Raw genomic sequence first — 24571 nt, 5'->3', positions numbered from 1 at the left:
TCTGGCATATGGGACTGGTGCCCAACCCTTTTGACCCACCAGCGCCGCCCAAGAGTATAGATTATTTGTAAGAAGTCATTTTCAGTGTTTGGATAACTATCCAGAAGTAGAAATGCTCTGTCATTTACTTTGATTTTTAATTTTTTTAGGAACCTCCAAACTGTTTTCCATAATGACTGCACCGATCTGCATTCAATCAATAGTGTTCCAGGGTTCCTTTTTCTCCACACTCCCTTCCTAGTACTTGACATCTTGTGCTTTTTATGGAACTGTTGGCTATTTGTATGTCTTCTGTGAAAAAATATCTATTTGGGTCTTTTTAAAAAATGTTTTGAGACACAATCTCACTCTGTTATCCTGGGTGGAGTGCTGTGGCATCATCACAGCTCACAGCAACCTTTAACTCCTGGGCTCCAGTGATCCTCCTGCTTGAGTCTCCTGAGTAGCTGGCTCTACAAGTGCGGCTCACACCACCTGCTAATTTTTCTGTTTTTGATAGAAACAGAGTCTCGCTCTTACTCAGAACTCCTGAGTGCAAGGGATCTTCCCACCTCGGCCTCTCAGAGTGGTAGGATTACAGATGTGAGCTACCTCACCCGGACTATTTGAATACTTTACTCATTTAAACACTGGTTTATTTAATTTAATATGTTATTATTATTTGCTACTAAGTTGTACGAGTTACTTACTAGATACCGACTCCTTGTCAGAAACATGGTTTGTAAATATTTTCTCTCATTTCACAGGTTACATTTTCATTTTCTTGATTGTTTCATTTGCTGTGTATCTGTTCAGGTGAATGTAGTCTTACTTGTTTATTTTTCATTTTTTCCTGTAATTTTGGTGTCATATTCCCCAAATTGTTATTCAGTCCAATGTCATGGCAGCTTTTGGACTGAAATCTTTCCTGGATGAAGCTGAATGTAAACTTGTCTTCTATTTACACAGAGTGGCCAGAGGGGTTTCCCTGAGCATCACCTGCCTCCTTAGTGGCTTTTAGGACATTAAACATCATCCCAGTTGTCATGACCCACTTCTGACACCACTTGTCAGGGTCCAGGATTGGCCAGGTCTCAGGCCCGGCTTAAGTAGGTTCCGGACACAGACTGCTAAGCTACCTTGCTCAGGAACAGTTTCTTTTAGGTGTCTGAGGGCTATTTACTTTAGAGAGAGAGAGAGAATCTTAGAGAAAGTAAAGCAGTCTTAGCATAGATAGATCTTAGTCTTTAGCTGACCTCGGTAATCTTCAGCAGAGAGACGCCGTGCTGGCGTTCTGCAGGCAGGAGAGGAGACAGAGTCAGAGTAAGCAAGTCCGTGATAGGATGCGCCTGCTCTTTGACTGCCCTCTCCTCCAGCCTAATATAAGGCTGAGCTTGTGCCACTCAACACCACAGGTGTAGACACTGCCAATTCACCAATGCTCTCATCTTGTGAGCTCTCTCATGCTCGTTAGAACTAAATCTCTCTCTATGCCCTTTTCACCAAGGCATTTCATTACAGGTATTTCCTATAACTCTCACTCCCCCTAGCCATAGGCTATATGGGCTGCTACACCCAGTATCTCTAGGTGGCTGGACCTTCAAATTAGATCCCCCAAATGCATTGTTTTCTGCTATTTCCTGGGCTGGGTCTTGCACCTGGTGGTAAATATCCAAATTGTGAAGTGTGAAACTGGCCCAACAAATAACAGAAACCTGAGTATGGAAAAACCATACAGACACCGCTCCTCACCCTATCCAGGGAGGCTGGTCTTCTCAGTAACTGCAGTAGTTTACGCCTTCACAGATGATGTGTGTGTGGCCCTCATGGCCTGGACCATGGCTCCATGGTCCTCGTCCTGCACAGGCACAAGCAGAGAGTCCAGCACATCCACAGCAGCAGCCTCTCCCCCAGAACGGCTCATGAAACTAGAGCCACACACACCATCCTCATCCTGGTCAGCGTGTTTGTCTCCTTTCATGCTCTAGCTGGTATTTTATCCTACAGGGTGACCCAGATGCAGAGCCCAGGCCACTGGCTGAGGGGCATCTCCTTCCTGGTGTCTTCAGGCTGCCCGACACTCAGCCCCTTCGTGTTCATTGTCAGCGACACCAGAGTCTCAGGATTCTGCTTTGCTGCTGGACAAGGAAGACAAAGGCTTTAAGAATGATCTCTGGGATGTAAGTTCCCCCCAGAATGTTACATTGTTCATTTCATCTCCTCCCCCCTGAATATTTCTAGGGTCATATATTATATCATGTAATGTGGAAAACCTTTGGGATTCAATTTTGAATCAAAATGATAATTATCATTAGACAATTATCTAATATTTATTAGACTGCCAGCAGGGAACATGGTATATACATAACTATTGTAATGTGGGCCAGTTCATCAGACAATTAAACATGGGATATCATATTACCTGGCAATTTTACTTTTAGGTATATATCCAAGAGAAATCAAATCAGGGCCTTGAATAGATTTTCATACACACATGCTCATCATGGTATTATCCACATTTGGTTTGTTTCAACTCTGTACCCATTAAACACCAACTCCCCACTCTCCCACCCGCAGCTTCTGATAACCAGTATTGTGCTTTCTGTTTCTGTGAGTCTGACTGCTGTGTAATTCATGTAAGTCGAATCACAGAAAGAGTAGAAACAAACCAAATTTTCATAAACATATGAATGAATAAACAAAAGATGGTAGAGACATACAATAGAATACATGTGTTATTGTCTTAACAGGGAAGGAAATTATAACTGACACATGCTACAATGTCTATGATAGTTGAAGATTTTATGTATGTGAAACAAGGTAGTCAGAAAAGCACAAATATGTGACTCTACTTATGTGAATTACACAGCAGTCAAACTCCCAGAAACAGAAAGTACAATATTGGTTATCAGAAGCTGCGGGTGGGAGAGTGGGCAGTTGGTGTTTAATGGGTACGGACTTTCTGTTGAGGAAGCTGAAAAAGTTGTGGAGATGGATGCTGGTGATCTTTGCCCAACTATGTGACTGTATGTTACTTTACTGACCTGTACACCAATAGTTAACACGGTAAAATTTATTCATTTTATTAAATCATAGCTGTGTACATTAATGCAGTCATGGGGTACAGTGTGCTGGTTCTATAAACAATCTGAAATACTTTCATCAAAATGGTTAACATAGCCGTCACGTCATTTTCATAGTTATTGTGTTAAGACATTTATATTCTACATTTAGGAAGACTCACCTGTACCTTTGTAAGATGGACCATAGGCAACATGGTAAAACTTAAATCATGTTTTTTAGTTGCTATAATGCAAAAGAGAGAAACAGTGTGCTGAAAACATGCAAAAAGAGAAAGTAACAGGTAAATGAACATTCACTAAGTTAGCCAAGCCAGAGCCTTGAGAAACATCATTACTTCTCTATTTTCTTTTTTCTTTGCTTTTCATTTTTCCCTCCCCTCCCCTCCCCTCCCCTCCCCTCCCCTTCCCTTCATTATCTTTCTTTCTAACTATTTCTATCTCTGTCTACTGGCAATCAAGATGAATCAGCTCCCACTATGTGCTCTGTCTTCTCATCGGTGCTCACAGTCGCCCCCTCCTCTCTGGTCCCATGATCTCGGCTCAGCTTGGTTTCTTCTCTCTTTGGCGTGTGACTTGGTTCATCCTCCTCTCTGTCTCAGACATCCAGACTCAGCCTCTCCTCTAACTCTTGGCGTCCACACTGATAGCTCTTTGTCCCCCACCCCCAACCCCAGGCCACTCCAAAGGTATTCTCTGTCCCCTCCCACCTTGTCTGTGCCCTGGAGGTGGACACTCTGGACTGCGCCTCTATCTTCTTGCTTCTAGCATCTGCTGAGCTCAGCAGGGGAGGAACTGTCAGGAGATCAGAGGGTGAGAGGAGAGAGTAGTTGGTGGACTCATTCCCACAGGGATCCCTGCCCGGGTCTGGTCTGAACGCGCAGCCGCATTAGCCACCTCCCGCCTCCCAGCTGGAGGCTGCCCCTCCCGTGGCGCTTCTGTCCTAGAGGTGGCTTCCTCCTTATCTTCCTTCCCTCAGGTCTGCCCACACTCTTATAAATAGTCTTTTTATTCAGCATCTACTAAAGCAGTCCTGAATGGCCACTCTCTTTCCTGCTAGGATCCCAAAACATACGCTGACTCCAGAGGGACCAATAGTCTGGCTATATCTTTCCTCTGTGAAAAACCATCCATGATTTCTCATTATTCCCACGTTAAAGACCACGTTGCTTAGTTGGGAAATTTCATAGTCTCGCCATCAAGCCCCTTGATGATGGAGTCTCTGTCCAGGTTCATCTGCAGCAGCAAAACCCTGTGGGGCACCCTCAGGGTCTCTCCTCATTCCAGAATAGACCCAGCGTCCCTTGCAATCACCTGCGTCTTGGCATCTGTCATTTTTTAAACCTCAAGCTCTGCCTCTGCTTAATTATGGTCTGAACTCCTGCTCATTCACCAAAGCTTTGCCCAGGGCTCTTTCTTCTGTGAGCTTTCTGGCTCTGTGGGGTTAGCCAGTTTGATGAAAGTATTTCAAATTGTATATAAAACTAGTACACTGTATCCCATAATTGCATTAATGTACACCGCTATAATTTAATTAAAAATAAAAAAAGCCCTTGCTGGAACTCCTACAGTGACCGAGCGACTGCCTTTGCCACACTTCTTCCCAGCGTGAGTGTCTGGACGTGCCTATCCTGCAGATACGTGACCACGCAAAACATACCTTCTTTAAAAATGTTGCTGTAAAAATAACACACGCACATCTTAACTCTGACGTAAAGCATGCCGGGGATTTAGTGTGAAAAGTGAACGTTTCTTCCTCTCTCTTTAACGCTTGGCCTCACAACTTTCCATTTTTGTGAGATGCGAAAATTAGCACCCACGGTTGTCTTTCTACCTCTCTGTTCTCCTTCCCAGTCAATGCCGTCTTCCTCAGTTATCTTTTTTCTTAGCTTTATTGAGGTGCAATTCATATCCTGGAACTTGCACGTATTTAATGTACCCATCTTGATGAGTTTGGGTAGATGCACAAACCCGTGATACCATCACCTCAGCCGACGGTCCAGACATCCCCGTCACCTCCACGGCATTGCTGTTAAAATGCAGGTATTTGGATTTTGTTAAGCTCTATGCTGACACACCTACGTTTGTACCCAGAGGCATTCTGTACTTCATTACCATCAGCCGTCTGCTCCGTCCTGAGCCAGTAACACACTGTAGAAAGATCATTGCTTTTACATTATCCTTCATTTTTAGTATTTCATTTGAGGGCCCACATGGATTTTTGACTTTATTCATCCACTTCTCTGAAAAATTCACCGGCGATACACGTGACATTTACACATGAACTTGGAGACAATTGAGATTTCTGCTGTGTTGAGTTTTGCACTTGTGAGAATGGTACGCCTCCACATTTAGTCCTCAGATTCTTTAATAAAATGACATTATATTCTCCGAGGAGTTCTTCAATACATTTTTTTCTTGGTATAATTGGAGGTATTATTTTTAGACCTGTTGCAAGATTACACGGCATTTAAAAACTTTTATTTTAAAAGATGTAGGGGGTACACGTGGTTTTATTACATAGATAATTTGCACAGTAGAGAAGTCTAGGCTTTTCGTCCACCTGTCACTTGAGTCACGTACATTGTACCCAACAAGTTACTTTTCATCTCCCTCCAATCCTCCCATTTCTCTACTCAGCGAGCCCGTAGCAATAAACGTAGCCTGCCTTACTTATGGATTTTTTTCATCATCATCCTAAGCCCTTAATATCCGTTTCCTCTCATGTCCCCCAGATTTCTGTGTGCATAAATTAGGAAAATGTCAGTAGTTAATTCATAGCATCAAACATCTCTTCACGGGTCTCATGCTTTGTACCACAGCTTTAGAGGCCTGTGTAACTTTGATCTTTCTAGGTTTGAAAGAAAAGAGTTGTTTGGTTGGCTCCAAAAATCAGCTTGGTCTTGCACGGCGGCTGTCTCAGGGGTGGGCATGACTATATGCTGAAACAATACAGCATTCATACTGTCAGATGGAAGTGGAGAGGATGTGTCCACTGACAAAGAAGATTCATAAGAATTTAGGAACTCAATATCCCCAGCTTTATCGGGACATCCCCACACATCCCTATTCCAGCTTTCTAGATTTCACTTCTTCCCAATCAGTCTCCTCATGGAACATTTGACACCCCATGAGGCTGGAAATTTAATTTGCATTGACACTCAGACACTTAAAAGATGAGATTCTGGGTTTGAATTACAGCAATCTCTGGCCTGTGGCTTTTAAAGAGGAGTCCCTTTCAGGGCAGACAAAGAGACCCACATATGTATGTGGCACTTGAACTTGGAATTTGAATTTCTGAGCTTGTCTTTCTATTTCCATACTCTGTTCAGTGACAAACCAGCCAAACTTCATGTACTCATTAATTTGACAAAAATGTTCTATTATAAGCCTGGTCCCTAGGTCTTACCTCTTCTAAGTGTTTGGTTTGGAATATCCAGGGGTGACACTATTTGCTCTCCTCTTGCTACACCACCCCAGTGCTGTCTGCGCTCTTTCCTACTGGAGATGATCAATAGTGTGTGCAAATCAACGTGGACAGTCAATTCCAGAAACCTCAGAACCAATTCAGAAAAGGTATTCTTGTGATTCTATTCCTTCAAAATAATTCCTAGGACTGAAATATGTATTTGTAAGTTTCCCCAGAGAAGCAGAAGCAACAGCAGATATCTATCAATCTATCATCTGTCTATCTATCTATCTATCCATCCATCCATCTATGAGTTGGTATATGTGATTATAGTGGCTTGTTGAATCCAAAATCTTCAGGCCAGGTAGGCAGGTGCAGAGTCATGGGAGAGATCTAGCTCCAAGCCAAAGGCAGGATTCCTTCTAGTTCAGGAGAGATCATCAGCTCCTTTACTTATCATGATGCACTTACTATCTTACAACATATTCCATATTTCACTTGTTGTTTGTTGTTTTCTAATGTTCATCTTTTTGATTATTATGTTGACTCAATACAGGCAATTGCCTTGGGAGTCTTTCTGATTATTTTTTGTTGTGTTGTTATACAGGATTGAGTTGGACACACGTTAGACACTTAACATCACGTATGGAAACAGTGAATGAGAGTTTCTCCTATTCTTCCAAGTTTATTTCTAATACAGGGAGAATTTGTTCCTGCTTGATTCTTTTCCTCTCTCTTTCAGGTTTCCTTTTCTGCTAAGTTCTCAAAATGGAAAAATAATAATTTTTTTTTTTTGAGATGAAGTCTCACTATGTCACCCTCAGTGGAGTGCTGTGGTGTCACAGCTCACAGCAACCTCAAATTCTGAAGGACAGTGAACTGGCCCCTGTTTAAAAGGTTTGAGGACCCCTGCCTGAGAGTGTTGAGAAGAGGGGTAGTTAGTTTTTCACAATAAACTGGCTTCTGCTCCGCTTTCCTCGCTCCCTGAGGTAAGCAAGGAGATGCTGTCATCTCCATGCGACCTTTATCCTACATTTGTTCTTAGGGGTATGGATAACCAGAACAGGGCCCAGGCTCTGGGCTGCTGGGAGCATTAGTGTGATGGGAGCACTTTGGAAGGCTGTTTTCCTTCTGATCTTGAGGAACAGATTCTTCCTTCACAAAAGAAGACTCTGGGGTCTGGATGTCAGGTGGAATGAACATGTTAGGTAAACTCTAAAGTCCATGTACTGACACATCCCCAGAGCTTTGGGGACTGAGCATTGGAACTAAGGGTCTTCTGGAACTTTCCTTTCTTTCTTTTCTTTTTTCTTTCTTTCTTTTTTTTTTTTTTTTTTTTGCAGTTCTTTTTTTGTCTGGGGTTGGGTTTGAACCCACCACCTCTGTTATATGGGGCCGGTGCCCTATTCCTTTGAGCCACAGGTGCCACCCAACTTTCCTTTTCTTGTTGATTGGGGCAATCCTTGATAAAGGGGATCTCCAATGTCTGAAATGGAAGAAGACTGTAGACGCTCAAAATTTAGATGTGGAAATTTTGAGGCACCAGGTTTTCGACTCGAACGTCTTGCCTGGTCTCGGTGGTGATGTTTCTGGTAGGCTAGGAACCAGCTTTCTGCGGTTGTATCAAGCTCAGGCGCTCTGAAGTGATGGTGCTCTGTTCAATGGGCTCGCTAGGCACCTGTGGAGTGTGAGCGATGGGACGCTGTGGCGATCCATAGCAGCGTTTGGGGGCCCTCCAGTGGTTGTTGGTGGAATAGCAGCTGGGCTTTCTGGGAACGTTAGGGGGCTTTTTTTTTTTCGCCCCCGGGGAGGCATCAATAAGTGAATGAAGAGCAATTAGGCCCCGCGCGGTGGCTCACACCTACAATCCCAGCACTGGGAGGCCGAGGTGGGTGGATTTCCTGAGCTAACGGATTCAAGACCAGCCTGAGGAAGACCGAGACCCTGTCTACAAATAGCTGGGCCTTGTAGCAGGTTCCTGTAGTCCCTGCTACTAGGGAGGCTGAGGCAAGAGAATAACTTGAGCCCAGGAGTTTGAGGTTGCTGTGCGCTATGACGCCACAGCATTCTTCCTAGGGGCGACAAAGTGAGACTCTGTTAAAAAAAAAAGGAAAAAGGAGCAGTTAGCAACTACATGTTGTTTGGCTTCAGGCTGGGAAGTAGGCTCCGATTTTAATTCCTGCCCGCTCGGCAGTGCCCAGGCTGCTGCTCCTGTCAGGGCGCAATGCGTTTACGTAGTGAACTTTATTTTTAGACAGAAAGTCATTTCTTAGAGAAATAAATGTTTGTCATAAAAATATGAAAAGTATATATAATTCTCTTTCCCTGACCAGGGTCAAAATTAGACCTTAAAAAAAAAAAAATAGTGAAGCAGGGATATTATCTGAGAGCTTCTGAGACAGAGAATTGCCCCAAATGTCCTGTCCCAGGGCCACCTGACATCTCTCCTTTACCTTCTCTGTCTTAACCACCTGTGAAAATTTTCATTCCTCAGCCTGGGATGCTCAGAAGCATCTGGCAGAGTTGACTATATCTTCCAGCGTAAAAATGCCTGTGTATATGGATTTGGCAGGGAAACATGGCATGACATAAATGGAATCACACATAGCTCTCCTTAAAGATGGTAAAAAATTAAAATATCCTATAATTCTAGAGGTAAAAAAATTAAAATTGAAATGTGGGCATTGGAGGGTGGTCAGTGATGGGTTGAAATCAAGCCTTTATTAGGGGCTGTGTTAAAGCAAAACATATAATGTAAAAAATTTCCACAGCACTCCCTACATTTAGAGTAAGGGCTGGTCATCTTCCTGTTTGGTGAGCAACCTATGTACAACGCTAACTGTGAAACTTGGCTATGGCAACCACATCCTGTTCATTTTCGAGTTTGCTCTATCCCTGTGCCTTGTTCAACAGAAGTAGCACTATGTCCTTCAAAGTCCTCCCTCTCCTGTGTCTAGGTAAGTCCTGAAAGGAAAGGAAGAAAAGGATGAGGATGGAAAGTGCTGTCCTCAAGACCTGACCTCTCAACAACCCAGAGCTGAAGGTGGGAGCCCTGGGGAAGGCTAAGTTCATCTGTCTTCCGAGCCCAGGCTGAGCCACCAAGTCCAATATCCACAACAAGGCCCAGTTATGGGGAGGGCAGGATTCATGTGGGGACAGGTCTTCTCTGATGTGCTTTTCCCTCCAGGATTCTGCTTGGGCCACAGGAGCTTCACACGCATGGGTGAGTCTGACCCCAGTCTTAGCACACTGTGCTGGACGAGCACAAATAGATCTCCCAGGCAGGGCAGGTGGACGTGGGGTTGGGCTGATGCAGGTGACTTCAGAAGGGCTTTTCAGTGATTCTCCTGGGAGCAAAGAAGGTGGTTCTCTAGAGACCATAGGCCTTCATTTTGTTCTAAAGACCCTCCATATGAACCCCTCTGGACTCAGCCTATCTCCGGGAGGAGCCTGTGTTGTTCAGAATCTGTGGAGGCCTGAAATAATCCCTGGAAGGAGGGGAGAACTTGGAGAAAAGGACTTAATGCTGTGTCTAGCTAAGTTCTGGAAGGAAAGGAAGGAAAGGCTGCATGGAGCCTTCCAAGCACCAGGAAGAGTACAGATTCTCTCACCCATCCTTGAGGCTGAGCTAAACAGTTTCCTGCTGCCAGGCCCTGAAGAGGGACTGGTCAGCAAGCAGAGACCTCATGGACCTACGAGCACATTTTCTGGGTAGGAGAACCACTGAAATGGGTTTCACACTTTGCCTATGTTGCTTAAATCCAGTAATTTTCCCTTTCTTCTGTGTATATGCTATTACTATAATCGAAGTATTTGCGAGAGCCTTTGTGGGACATCTTATCAATACTCTAAATTGAGGTTCTGGGGAGACCTGCCGTGTCCATAGTGGGGTCTGCTGCACCTCTGGCCCACCACCAGCTATCCTCGGGCACCAGAAGACTCCAGTTTGGGGGAAAAGCTTGGAATAATGTAAAGAAGGAAGAGTCCCTAAGGACAACGAGGAGAGGGGAGGCCCCATATTCTCCTCTCCAAGATTTGTCTTTTTGTCTCCCAGGTGGTTACTCTCGGCCCTCCCTGTCAGCCCAACCGAGCCATTTTGTCCCCCTGGGAGGACATGTGACCCTCCACTGTCATTCCAATCCTCCGTTTACGATATTCAAACTAATCCGAAGAGTTAGGAGTCACAGCTCTCAGTTCCAGAAAACCCTTTTTAGCAAAAGCGTCACCATTGAGTCCGTGACCTCAGCACATGCAGGGACCTACACGTGTTCTGGAGCTTACAGCTGGTACCCCACTGTGTGGTCTGCCCATAGCAACACCCTGGAGATCGTGGTCACAGGTAGGAGAAGCCCATCCCAGTCCATGTTCGCCCTATGTCCTGATGGCCATTCCCAGAGTCTGCACCCAGTGAGTCATTGTAGGAACCCTCATCAAGTCCTAAATGCAGATAAAGAAGCCATTTGGACAAATTAGGAAGATATTTCATGCAAGGAATTGGGTGCCCAGGTGAAGAAGGAATGAGGCAGGAAAGAAGGAGGAAAATCTAACTAGGGATTAGGAAGAGCAGGATGTTGGTACCAGGCACAGAAGGGAGGAGGAGCGATGTTACCTGCCTTCCCTGACCCCAGCACCAGTGCTCCTACCTGGGAGGTTGTCATTCTGTCTCAAGGGTTCCAGAGCCATGGGGAAGATACAGCCCTCTCAGGAGAGGCTTCTAGAGGCTTGGCTGGGGCATGAACTAGGACCTGTTTCCTTTTCTCCCCACTTCTCTTCCCAATCTCCTTTGCTTTCATGGATGTGCAGAAGGTCTCAAGGAAAGCTGGAGGACACATTCTGCAGGGTCACCACCAGCCCACCCCACAGAGCAGGGAGGGAACAGGGCACAAGGTCGGTCTCACAGCCAGAGAGCTGTGGACAGGGGCTATTATCCAGGTGACAGAGGGGGTGAAAAGCAGGTGGAGGTGAGGCAGGCTGCAAAAGACACGATCCCGATGACGAGGAATTATGTCCAGAGAAAAAACAAGCTCACAGTCAGAAAGAGACACAGACAGGCTTTGGTGATGATGGGCAGAGGGCGGGGGAAGGAGAATTTCAGTCTGGCATGCTCAGGGAAAGGGCAGAGGAAGGGTGACACACATAATCTCACAGCCTCTTTGCTCGCAGGTGTGTTCATAAAGCCCTCCATCTCGGCACACCCAAGCTCCCTAGTGCACGCACCAGGGACTGTGACCCTGCGCTGCCACTCAGAACTGGTTTTTGATAGATTCATCCTACACAAGAAGGGGAGCACATGGCATCCCTACCTTGAGAAGGAGGCCCGTTCCAATTTCCGCAATGCCCAGGCTGACTTCCCCATGGACACCGTGATGCCCACCCATGCAGGGACCTACATGTGCTATGGCTCTTTTAGTGACCATCCCTGTAGATGGTCAGCCCCCAGTGACACGCTGGATGTTGTGATCACAGGTGAATGTGTGGCCAGACCAGCCCCGGGTCTTTGGATGCCCTAAAGCTTCAGGGGGTGGGTGTGGCTGCTGATGGCAATGTTAGTACAGGGAGAAACAAAGAGACAGAAAGAGAAACCAGCACCCCCAGTAGAGAGGGGTGGGGGTGGGGGACCAGGAAAAGTCGCCCAGTATAGAATGGAGTGTAATTACAGAAAGAACAGATTAGTCAGTGATGGAGATTGTGAAAGAGATAGTGAGAAAGACACATGAACCCAGAAATGAGGCCGGCTTCCCCCAGCTCAGGCACCGAGGGACATTTAGATTTGGTTTCCCACACTGAAACCGTGCATCCCATTCTTCTGCCAGGAGACACAGCGATGCACTAGCATCACCCCACCCCACACCCCTGATCTGAATAGAGAAGGGACCCCCAGGAGCTACTCGGTAATACAACTTGAAATGTTCTTCCGCCCCCAAAGGGAGAAGGGGGCACTTCCAACTTCTGCAAGTCATAGGCACATCTTGAGGTGCAATGATATATCATTTGGCTCCTTCAGAGTCAGCCTGTGATGACCTTACAGACCCTGTGCAGATTATTGAACTTTTCTACGTGTAAAGTTGGGAAACAGTGAGCACCATAGCTTTCTAGTTCCAGGTCAGGGAACCTTAGGCCAGCAGCAGGTTTTCTGAGGATATCCAAAGAAGATAGTTATTTTCATACTTAGGGAGGGCCTCATGCTTCATAAGGGTTTAAGGAGCAGAAAAAAGGTACAAAGATATGGTCAAGATATAGTCGGAAAGCTAATGAAAGCCAGAGGCATTACAAAGACACACACGTACAATGGGTCAGACTAAATGTGGTTGAGAGATGCACCAGCAGGCCTAGAGTTTGCTCCCAAGGCGAGAATGGGGAGAGAGAGGTCTTTGTGGACTAGGGATCACGCAATATGGCTTGTGTTGCAAAATCAAACTCTCTTTTTCTCCTAGGAAAGTATGAAAAGCCTTCTCTCTCCACCCAGGTGGGGTCCCTGGTGAGGATGGGAGAGAATGTGACCTTGTCCTGCAGCTCCAAGATCCAATTTGACGTGTACCATCTGTTCAGGGGTGGGGAGGCCTGTGACCGCATGGTTGGTAGAGGGCTGAGCCATGATGGAACATTCCAGGTCCACTTTCCTGTGGGCCCTGTGACCCCTTCCCATAGAGGAACCTATAGATGCTACGGCTCATTGAATAACTCTTCCTACGAGTGGTCATCTCCAAGTGACCCCCTGCACCTTTCTGTCTTAGGTAAGGAGCCCATACATGCATACCTGGGGGCTGCTGCATCACAGAGCTGTGTCTGAGGGGTGCTGTCCTGGAGACATGAGGACCTTAGGGATTTTGGATACAATGAAGACATGGGAAATGCAGAGAGGAACGGAGAAGCTGAGTAGGACAGGGTCTATAAATGTAGGGTGGCAGACAAACCCCTTTCTCCTCCTGAACAGAGGCTACCTCAGGGTCCTGTGTATCCAGGTGAATGAGGACAAGGGTCATAACAATCACAGGGGCAGGTGAGACAGATGTGGTTTGGGAGATAAGAGGTTGCATCAACCCCTCAGCTTTATCCCAGAGGCCACCCCCAACTTCTCTCCCCTACAGAGATGCCCCTGTTGAGGAATGCAGACATTTATCATTCCAAGAGGAGACAATGTCTCTTAATCATGGGCACCTTTCATCACCAGGCAGCTCCTAGAATTCTCTACACCTTCACATCTCAGAGGGAGGGAATGTCTCTGACAGAGATTCTGTGGGACAGATCCCAGGACGCCACCCAGTGAATAAGTGGATGACAGTGTGGGGTGGACAGGGGACTGACATTCCCCTGGCCTTCTAGACAATGACTCTGCCTCACTGGTGCAAGGAAAGACCCTTCTCACCCCTTCTCTCTTCTTTTGTTAGAAACCCCTAAGAGTACTTGCCCATCACCCACAGAATCACCCTCTGGATCTGGTGAGTAAATGAGGCCCTTGAGTTTGAATCCCTAGGGAGAGGGAAGGCTTGTGTGTGCATGACGGCTTTGCCATCTCCCAGCCCTAGGACCTCGGGCTGGTCAACTCCCATGTCTAGTCCACGTATTCTCCATGGGTATTTGAGACTGTGGTCAGCATGGGAATCAGGGGTGGCATTTCACCTCATGCTTGGAACTGAGGCTTCATCCAAAACAGAGGAAGAGGGTCAGGCCCCCCTCTGAGAGGTGATGCTATCATCCTTGTGTCATGATCTATGAAAAAGGGAATGTTGGGAAGTTGGAAGGATTTAGGAAAACACTTTAAATATTTTTGGTCCACCTTTTAATGTTCTGTGATTTGAACACTCAACAGTTTAGAAGCAAAAGTGCCCCATGTTCACGGGAATCTCATCCCATTTGATGACATGGTCCTTACAATGGAAAAGACTGAAGTCAGACTCTTGGGTATAAGTGATGGCTCTGCTAGTTCTAGTCACTAATGTCACAGGGAGAAAAAAACTCATAATGAATAAACCAATGAATTGATTTAAAATTCATTAAGGTAGTCATGCCATAGAGAAGGCTTCAGTGGATAACTTAAGGTGAGTGGTAGGGAAGACTCTACCAAGGAAGTGACATTTAAGGCATGATCTTGATGACAAGGAGTAGGTGGAGGGATAACAGCAGCAGATAAAACTGTGAGTGCCCCACGCCCAGCGTGGAAGTGGTTGGGTGTGTTCACAGCACCCATGTGGCTGACAAGTGAACAAGGTGGAGCTGCCACAGGTAGAAGGAGACAACTCATTTACTGGAAGGGTCCTAAGCAGTCGTAAAGAGTTTGAATTGCCCATCCCACTTTCTCTTTTCCCCAAATCCCTCACCACCTCCATTTTTACCTATTACTAGGAGGAAATATTAATATTCTGTGTGGCAAGTTCAAATGTCAGCAGCCAGTGCTCGAAGCATCCTTAGGTCTCAGAGAGTGTAGTTGTGCCTGAATGAGGAGGACCAGGCAGAAATAGTGACCAGCTATGGAGGATGCAGAGTTTTCTTTTGTTTTCATGAAGAAACAAATGGCCTTGTCTGATGAGGAAGCAGGGTGGTTGGGGGTCACACTGAAGCCTGGGTTCAGACCCCTGCATGTCTCTTCCTGCCTCACTGATTAGGAAAACTGCCTTTACTACTCTTTGAATGTTTTGCACGTGCTGGACACTGGAGAAAGCAGGTGTTTGGTTTAAGGGATGTTGGGACAACAGCTCAACAGGAAGTGCACAGTGAGTCCACAGAACAGGCAACTGGTGAACGGGAGCTTTGGTCATTTGCTTATTGACAGAAGCGCATCTCCCTCAAGGACAGTCCAGCAGACTGGATGTTGTCATTGGACTCTCAGGAGTCGTCATCTCCATTGTCATTTTCCTCTCTGCTCTTCTTGGTTACTGGTGTTTCATCAAAAATTGTAAGTCTAAAGCAGGAGAGGGTGGTATCCCATGAGAGAGTGGGGGCTGTTGGGGGCACAAAGCTGCATGTTCACTTCCTGTAGATTGTTCTGTGCTTCCGTTGAGGTTCTTGTTGGAGGACCCTCTACCCCTTCCCTCAGCTGACCAGCCATCCCTTTCCCTCCCCTTCCTCCTCCCTAGCTCTGGGATCTGCAGAAGGGGATGACCCAGAAGGGAGGCAGTAGGATGGGGGTGGTCACAGGACTTGGGGTAGCCAAGGTCAGCCTGGAGTTATTGCTGGGGCAGTTTCCTGAATTTAGTGCAGGAAGCAGGCTGAGAAAGCCCAGGTGCAGTCTGCCTCATTCTGGCCATTTGTCCCCATGTTCCCCACAGACACCACCGTCACTCATGTGGAGCCCATGGGAGTCCACTTCCCAGACAGAGAGGTGAGTTCTCTCCCCCAAACCCTCACTGCAGCTTCACTCTCTCTGCCTGTCCAGCGACCTTGCCTTCACTTATTAATATCACCCTCTTCTTCTCATCCTTCTCCTCTAGGATGTCACAGCAGAAGAAACACAGGAGATAACATACACTCAGTTAAACTTCCAGACCATGTCACCGAGAAGACTCACTCCCAGATCCCAGTGTCCCAGGTACCTCTCAGATGAGACCAGCACCTACGTGGAACTCACCACCCACCACATGGGCCAGGCCGAGGGAGGCCAGACGTGACTCCCACCTCTGAGTGCTCAGAGGGTTACCAAGTGAGGACTGGTTCCATCCCCTGGGAGACTTCTTCCTCGGACACTCATCTGCCTTCTCAAACCATGTCAACATCTCCAAGGTGATGACACCAGAGTCTGAATACTTGCTGATGGTCTTAAAATCCCAGTGGTCTTCATGGACACCCAGCCATTTCAGAGAGGGCCTGTCCTCACCCACACATTCTGCACATCTCACTGCTGTCCATCTGGCATTTCCTGAAACTCTACAAAAGGGACTCTGGAGAGCGTGATTATTCAATCAAATTCTGCAGAAAGTAGCCCCAAACCATTTGTGGCCATTTAAACTGAAACCGAGTCTCTGATTATTTCTTTGGGTCCTGGCCCTGGAACGGGGCTTGTGACACATTTTGAATCACTTTTGAGGCACAGCTTCTATACCTGCTGTGGGTCACATCATGCTGCCCCACGATCCAGGGATTCCCTCTGGGGGTCCCGTCTGGTTGTGAGGGATTCAGATCAGCAAGGAGGTGACCATGACATGGTGCACCCAGGCACCACCTTGCCATGAGGACACACAGAATGTTTTCTGTCTAAGGAGCAGCCAGCCCAACTCCAAGTTGTCTGCAGAGAACTGTGATGTGACCCAGCTACCATCAGCTCCAAGGCTTGTCACAGTGAGTAGAATCTCTTCACACACCAAGGAAGAAGATTTTATCCACGGGGCAGCCACTGATTGGACCTCTCTGTCCCATGTGTCCTCTCATCACTGATGTGAGGCCCTTTGATGACCTTCACTCAGTGCCCAGGGAATGTCTACGCCTCCCCACACACTCTGTTTCCCGGGAACCACAGCTGTCTGAGCTTTGGTGAGTTCTTGCAGCTCTTCTGCTTGGCCCCTTCACAGGCACCTGGATGAGCAGAGAATTAGTTATTAGGGGACTGGGGAGCAATGTGAAAGCCCCCCCCCTGCCTGGGAGTTGCCTAAGAGTGTACTGCCCACTGCTGCTTAAAGAGACAATAGAAAGAAAATGACCCAAACATGAAGTGCAGCCAAGTCCTCCTACTCAGGCAGAACACTGCTTTTGTACATGGGTCATTACAAAAGTTTTGAGATACACAAAAATGAAGAAATGTAAAATCCTTCCCATGCAAGATAGAAAAACAAAGAAACGTAAAATCCTTTCAGATGGAAACAAATGAAGCCCTCCCAGCGACGCTGATCAGCTGAGCAAGTTGAAACTTGCACAGGTGAATCAGAAAGAATGCTGTTAACTAGGTTTCTTGGAAGTGAAATAATGGCCCATAACACAACCTGTCCCAAAACTTTTGTAGTGACACACGTACAATAACAGTCCAGGCTCCAAGGCAGAGTCAGAATCAGCCTCCCGGGTCGGCTGCCCAGGACTGAGGCACAGTGAACAGAAGTCACTACAACTAGCACTTAGGGCAGTTATTAGGAGTGTTATGTCTACAAGATTACAAAAAAAAAAACCTTTAAAATGGTAAATGTAGATTTGAGCATGCTGAAAAAAGTGTATGTACCATGAATGACCCAGAGAAGCATCTCAATTCCTGCTCAACAATTATAAGTTATGATGGCAACTTTTATTTTACCTTAATTTTTTTTTTCAGGCTTATTAGCCTGCTTTTTTTTTTTTTTTTTTTGAGAGTTGATATTTGTAATTTTTTGTTTTTGTTTTTAATAATTTTTTTTGAGACAAAGTCTCACTAGTCACCCTTGGTAGAGTGCCTTGGCGTTACAGATCACAGCAACCTCCAACTCTAGGGCTTAAGTGATTCTCTTGCCTCAGCCCTCCCAAGTAGCTGGGACTACAGGCACCTGCCACAATGCCTGGCTATTTTTCTGTTGTAGTTGTCATTGTTGTTTAGCTGGCCCGGGCTGTGTTCTAACCCACCAGCTTTGGTGCATGTGGCTGGTGCTGTAACCACTGGGCTACGGGTGCCAAGCTGATAATGTTTTTTCATATTTTTTTCTTCCTCGGTCTCTGCCTTAGCAAAATATTTGAACATCTGAACTGTCATTTCCCACCAGAAAAACAGGTTCCTACCCCAAAAGATGTGGAAACTCAACCCAAGTGTGGGTAAACACATGAATGGATTAAATGAACTGGGGCCCTGGTGGGGACGTGAGCTCAGCCTAGTGCACAGCATGCCCACTACCCCTGCTTATGGGATGGACCTCTCCGTGGCCATGAGTGAAGCAAAATGGAGTGGACACAACTCTGGGACTTCAGATTTTTAAATTATTAATGGTAGATTTGGGAATATTTTTTACTTTACTTTTTAAAATTTCAGATTAATATGAGGGCACATACAATTAGGTTACGTGGTTTGCATTTATAAGGTAAAGTCTGAATTGTGGTTGAGCCCTTGCCCCAGGAAGGGGCCATATAGTTCTACATTGTGCCCGTTAGGTGGGAACTTACTGAACCCCTTTTCCTCCCTTCTTGAATTTAATTGGGTTTTTATCTTGTGTTTTCCTGTGATTGTTCATCTACTAATTTCAAATCAGTATTAAATACATTGGACACTTGCTTTTCCATTCTTGAGATACTTTACTAAAGAGCATGTTCTCCGAATCCATCCATGTAAAGACAAAAGAGGCAAAGTCTCTGTCTTGTTTATGGCTGAAAAGTATTCCATTAGGCACCCACCCAGATGAAAAGAAATTACTTTATCATAAGGACACTTGCATCAGATGTTTACACCAGCTCAATTCACAATCGAAAAGATGTGGAAACTCAACCCAAGTGTGGGTAAACACAAGAATGGATTAATAAACTGGGAACATTTTGTAAATGATAGCATGTGCTCAAATATCTTCTCTAAGGTGTTTTATTTTTGGAAATTACAGTAACCCTTACACGGGCCACAGATGTTCGTTCTCTGACGCACTCACAGGAAATCCACAGAGAGGTCTCCACAAACACTATTATATCTGCAACAAAGTGTGAAACCGCTTAAAATCGCACTTGCTATTTACTGGTTGTGTGTGGGATTGAGTTTGTATGTGTGTTTCTTTCTTTTTTTGTTTTTCCATTTCAATTTTTTTCTTTAAAAGGAGTTGTGTACAGGAGGGTTTAATGCTTTATAGACAAGAATAAAACTGTGCTAGAACCAACTTATATTCATCCTCATCCTCGACCTCTTCCTTCTTTTTTTGCTTTTTTTCAGCCTTGCCGACTCCCTTTTCGCTGCATCAGGCTTTCCTTGAGCTCGGTCTGCAGCGATATCCTTTTTGTGTTTTTCCTTCAGCTTTGCAGCCTTCTTTTCCTCAGGCTGCTTGTCATCCGCAGCAGTGTTACTCCACATCTCTCCCCCTTCTTTGCAACATCACCAATGGACAGGCCGGGATGTTCTCCTTTGGTTTTTGGGCGATACTCAGAACAGAACAAGAAAAAGGCTGAAGGAAGCACTGAAGGTGCATCGGGATCCTTGAACTTTTTTGTTTCCCCTTTAGGGGGGATATAGGTTTTCGTTTCTCTTTCATAACGGGCCTTGTCCTCCTTTGCCGTATCTTTTTCCTTTCTCTTTAGCAGACATGGTCTTCCACCTCTCTGAGCACTTCTTAGAAAACTCTGAGAAGTTGACTGAAGCATCTGGGTGCTTCTTCTTGTGCTCCTCCCGACAAGTTTGCACAAAGAATGCACATGATGACATTTTGCCTCTCGGCTTCTTAGGATCTCCTTTGCCCATGTTTAGTTATTTTTCCTCAGCGAGGCACAGAGTCACACAGTGCCCATCCGGCTCTCACTTGCCCCGGTGCTGTCTCTATGGAGCTCAATGTCCCGCCATGTGCATTTTCTGTATATAGTTGGGTTCAACAGCATCATACAAAAGAAATGCCACTTTAATAATTTCTTCCAGGGGTTCGCTGCACTCATTTAAATATGGAGAACCTCACTTCTTAACGTCTCTTTTGAGAATAACCCTTTAGCAGGCCCTGAACCCTGTCAACAAAAATATTTTCAACAAAGATCCCCAAGAGAGTTTTAGAATCTAAATTCCTGCAAGAAATACAGCCTTTCGGCTCTGTTTGGTGGATCCTCACCAAACCTATTGTAAAACCTTGACCATTTTTATAGACTATGAGAAACAGTGAGACTTGCAGGGCCAGGCCAGGACGCTGAGAAGCTGGCAGGAACCAGCCCCTGCAGCCCACGGCCTGTCCTTCCCCACGGGTGTGTCTGGGAAGCCCTCCCTCCTCACCCTGCAGGGCCCTGTCCTGGCCCCTGAACAGAGCCTGATCCTCCAGTGTCGCTCTGATGTCAGGTATGACAATTTGCTCTGTCCCCGGAGGGGGTGCCTGTCTTTAATCAGTGCCCTGGCCTTTCCCCTTCCACTGTGGGTTCCTGTATGAATGAGGGGGCTGGGAATGAACTCCAAACACCCTCCTTTCTGACCCCATGGGGCATCTGAGACGTAGCTCACACTACACCTGCTCCTGTCTTCAGCCCTCTCTGGGCCTGTCCTGCTCCCCCCAGTAACAGAGAGTTGTCAGTGTTAAAAAACTGCAGGAGATGTAGGCAGGTGCATGTCATTCTTATCCATCAGATCTGAACTCTGCTTGTAAGAGGAAGCCAGAATATTATGAAACAGCAAAGATTTACAGAACTCCACTGATCAGGTTCTCTTGTCTCATAGGACATCTGCTGTTTGCTGAATCCATACCCCACATAGCTCTGCCTGACTCCCAGGTCCCTGCCCCGTCTGGGAGGATGTGTGGTGAGGAGGAGAAGGACAGACCAGGTCAGTAGGGTGTGGTACCCAGGCCTGATTTGAGATAGGACGATCTAGGGCAGGGGAGAGGGAGGACAGGCCGGCGACTTGGAGTGAGGACAGATGGATGCCCCCCTGAAGAACTCTTATTTCTCATTTCCAAGAGCCGCTGGGATGGAACCTCTCACCCACACCTGGAGGATGCCTGAGTCCTCTCAGGACAGGACAGGAGGCTTCTCAGACCTTGGTGGGATTTGACAGTGGTGAGGGTGATCCCTACAGCCAACATTCCTTCAGATTCCTGGGGGTTCCCCAGGCTGTGAGTGCCACTGGGCACAGCCTCCCGGTGCTTACCTGGTAGCCTCTGTGCTCAGGCACACCTGAGAGTCAGGAGGGGCCTGCATCCCTGCTCTCTGAGCCATAGCATACACATACAATATACATTCCATACACACTGCATAGCACGTCCTGTGTGTGAGTCATTTCTACTCTTCATCTTCTCTGATCATTTGTCTAATATTGTTTTCTCTTTTTTTGAAAAATTTAAAGCAATAATTCGATAAATAAATTTATAATTTTAATTTACCTAATATGGTTTTATATTTCAAAGTAAGTAATTCTATTCTCATTTTAACTGGGACTTGATTTAATTTATACATTAGTTTTAGAACATAATTTCTTATTAATGTCAAGTCTTCCTATCCTAACATTTAAAATGGAGGTTTATTAGTGAAACTAAGAGTATTTTGAAATTTTATTTATAAGATTGTATACATTCCTTCTAATATAAAGAATTATTCAACTACTTTCATCATTTATAAGAGGGATCTTTGGTTCCTCTATATTTTCAAAGGGACAGTTATGTATAAATAAGAAAGCTATTGATTTGACTATGTTCATTTTATTTCACACTCACTACAGAATTTGTTTTTCAATTAATCTCTTCTAATTTACTGATAAAATTCATATAAACCAAAGAAAATAGAAATTTCTCTTCATTATTTCTAAATTGCATGCCAGAATTTCTCACTTCAAATAATAAGTACTCATATTTATGTAAGATTATATAAATTACATGTGTATATACAGTGTATACATCTCCAAGAATATATGCACAAGTTCATCCATATACTCAATTTTTATGATTAATTAATTAATTAATTGTTGGAGATTCATTGAGGGTACAAAGAACCAGGTGACACTGATTGTATTTGTTGGGTAAAGTCCCTCTTATAATTGTGTCTCACCCCCAAAAGGTGTGTTACACACCGTGACCCCACACCCCTCTCTCTTTCCCTATTTCTGCTCTTCCCTTCCCCCATCCCCTCCCTCCTTCCCTCTCTCTGTTCTTCCCTTTCCCTACCCACTCCCTCTTTCCCTCTCTCGACTCTCCCCTTCCCCCAACCCCACTGTGTACTAGGTTATAAATTGTCCGCATATTAGAATTGAGTACATAGGATTCTTGCTTCTCCATTCTTGTGATGCTTTACGAAGAAAAATGTGTTCCGCTTCCATCCAGGTTAATACAAAGGATGTAAAGTCTCCATCTTTTTTAATGGCTGAATAGTATTCCATGTGTATACGTATGCCACAGCTGCTTCTTCTTCTTCTTCTTCTTCTTTTTTAGAAACAAATAAGATTTATTTATGGAGACCTTAATATAGTATAGATGGAAACTTTCCACAAAATCATAAAAATTAATTTTAATTTTTTTTATTAAATCATAGCTGTATACATTAATGCAATTATGGAATACAATGTGCTGGTTTTATATACCATTTGAAACATTTTCATTAAACTGGTTAACATAGCCTTCACTGCATTTTCTTAGTTATTGGGTTAAGACATTTATACTCTACACTTAGTAAATTAAACATGTACCTCCAGTGGTGCAATTGGTTAGTGTGCGGTACTTACATGCCACAGCTTCTTAATCCATTCCTGGGTGGTGGGCATTTAGGCTGTTTCCATGTTTTAGCGATTGTAAATTGAGCAGTGATAAACAGTCTAGTGCAAGTGTCCTTAGGGTAAAAGGATTTTTTTTCCTTCTGTGTAGATGCCCAGTAATGGGATTGCAGGATCAAATGGGAGGTCTAGCTTGAGTTCTTTGAGGGTTCTCCATACTTCCTTCCAAAAAGGTTGTAATAGTTTGCAGTCCCACCCGCAGGGTAAAAGTGTTCCTTTCTCTCCACATCCATGCACATCTGCAGTTTTGAGGTTTTGTGATGTGGGCCATTCTCTCTGGGGTTAGATGATATCTCAGGGTGGTTTTGATTTGCATTTCTCTAATACAGTGGTTCTCAACTTTCCTAATGCCTTGGGTGTATTTTCATTGTTACAAAGGGGTTGAGAACCACTGCTAATAATTAGGGATGATGAGCACTTTTTCATATGTTTGTTAGCCATTTGTCTGTCTTCTTTAGAGAAGGTTCTACTCATCTCTCTTGCCTAGTGATATATGGGATTGTTGGCTTTTTTCACGTGGATTAATTTGAGTTCTCTGTAGATCATAGTTATCAAGCTTTTGTCTGATTCAAATATGCAAATATCCTTTCCCATTGTATAGGTTGTCTATTTGCTTTGGTTGTTGTCTCCTTTTTTTTTTTGAGCCAGAGCCTCAAGCTGTCCCCCTGGGTAGAGTGCCATGGCATCACAGCTCACAGCAACCTCCAGCTCCTGGGCTCAAGCGAGTCTCCTGCCTCAGCCTCTGAAGTAGCTGGGACCACAGGCACCCACCACAACGCCCAGCTATTTTTTGGTTGCTGCCGCCGTTATTGTTTGGTGGGTCCAGGCTGGATTCGAATCCACTACCTTAGGTGTATGTGGCTGGTGCCTTAGCCACTTGAGCCACAGGCGCCAAGCCTGGTTTTTGTCTCCTTAGCTGTACAGAAGCTTTTCAGTTTAATTAAGTCCCATTTGTTTATTTTTGTTGTTGTTGCAATTGCCATGGAAGTCTTCTTATTCTTCTTCTTTTCCAGGGCTGGGTTTGAACCCACCACCTCTAGCATATGGGGCCAGCACCCCACTCCTTTGAGCCACAGGTGCCATCCACCATGGAAGTCTTCTTCATAAAGTCTTCCCCCAGGCTGATATTGTCAAGTGTTTTTCCTGTGCTTTCTTTTAGGATTTTTATCATTTCATGACTTAAATTTATATATTTTATCCATCCTGAATCAATTTTTATGAGTGGAGAAAAGTGTGGGTCCAGTTTCAGTCTTTTACATGTGGATATCCAGTTCTCCCAGCACCATCTGTTGAATGGTTCTTTCCCCTAGTGTATGTTCTTGTTTGGTTTATTGAAGATTAAGTGGCTGTTAGATGTTAGCTTCATTTCCTGATTTTCTATTTGATTCCAAATGTCTATGTCTCTATTTTTGTGCCAATACCATTGTTTTGACCACTATGGCCTTGTAGTACAGCCTAAAGTCTGATATGCTGATGTCCCGGTCTTTGTTTTAATTACTAAGAACTGCCTTACCTATGTTTTTTTTTTCTGATTCCACACAAAATGAAAAATTATTTTTTCCAAGTCTTGAATGTATGATATTGGTATTTAAATAGGGATGGCATTGAATCTGTAGATTGCTTTGGGAAGTATAAACATTTTGGCTTGGTGCCTGTGGCTCAAGTGGCTAAGGGGCCAGCCACATACACCTAAGGTGGCGGGTTCGAATCCAGCCCAGGCCTGCCAAACAAGAATGACAGCTGCAACCAAAAAAATAGCTGGGCGTTGTGGTGGGCGCCTGTGGTCTCAGCTACTTGGGA

The 24571-nt window shown here is 45.1% G+C and overlaps 1 protein-coding gene and 1 pseudogene across 1 annotated transcript in view; one reads left to right on the top strand and one right to left on the bottom strand.

Moving 5' to 3' along the window:
• Nucleotides 1–7406: 7406 nt before the first annotated feature.
• Nucleotides 7407–8258, bottom strand: LOC100961809 (annotated as a pseudogene).
• Nucleotides 8259–9391: 1133 nt separating this feature from the next.
• LOC100961495 (killer cell immunoglobulin-like receptor 3DS1) overlaps nt 9392–24571 on the top strand; it is a 33363-nt gene continuing 18183 nt past the window's right edge. The window contains 9 exon segments of the mRNA XM_023507975.1: nt 9392–9425; nt 9656–9691; nt 10523–10807; nt 11632–11934; nt 12903–13202; nt 13857–13907; nt 15239–15385; nt 15735–15787; nt 20199–20389. Of these exon segments, the coding sequence (XP_023363743.1) occupies nt 9392–9425; nt 9656–9691; nt 10523–10807; nt 11632–11934; nt 12903–13202; nt 13857–13907; nt 15239–15385; nt 15735–15787; nt 20199–20389 (1400 nt within the window).

Source organism: Otolemur garnettii, unplaced genomic scaffold, assembly GCF_000181295.1.
Source record: "Otolemur garnettii isolate 467f Iridium unplaced genomic scaffold, OtoGar3 scaffold00212, whole genome shotgun sequence".
In the NCBI taxonomy this organism is placed as follows: domain Eukaryota; kingdom Metazoa; phylum Chordata; class Mammalia; order Primates; family Galagidae; genus Otolemur; species Otolemur garnettii.
This window is presented reverse-complemented; position numbering and strand designations above follow the sequence as displayed.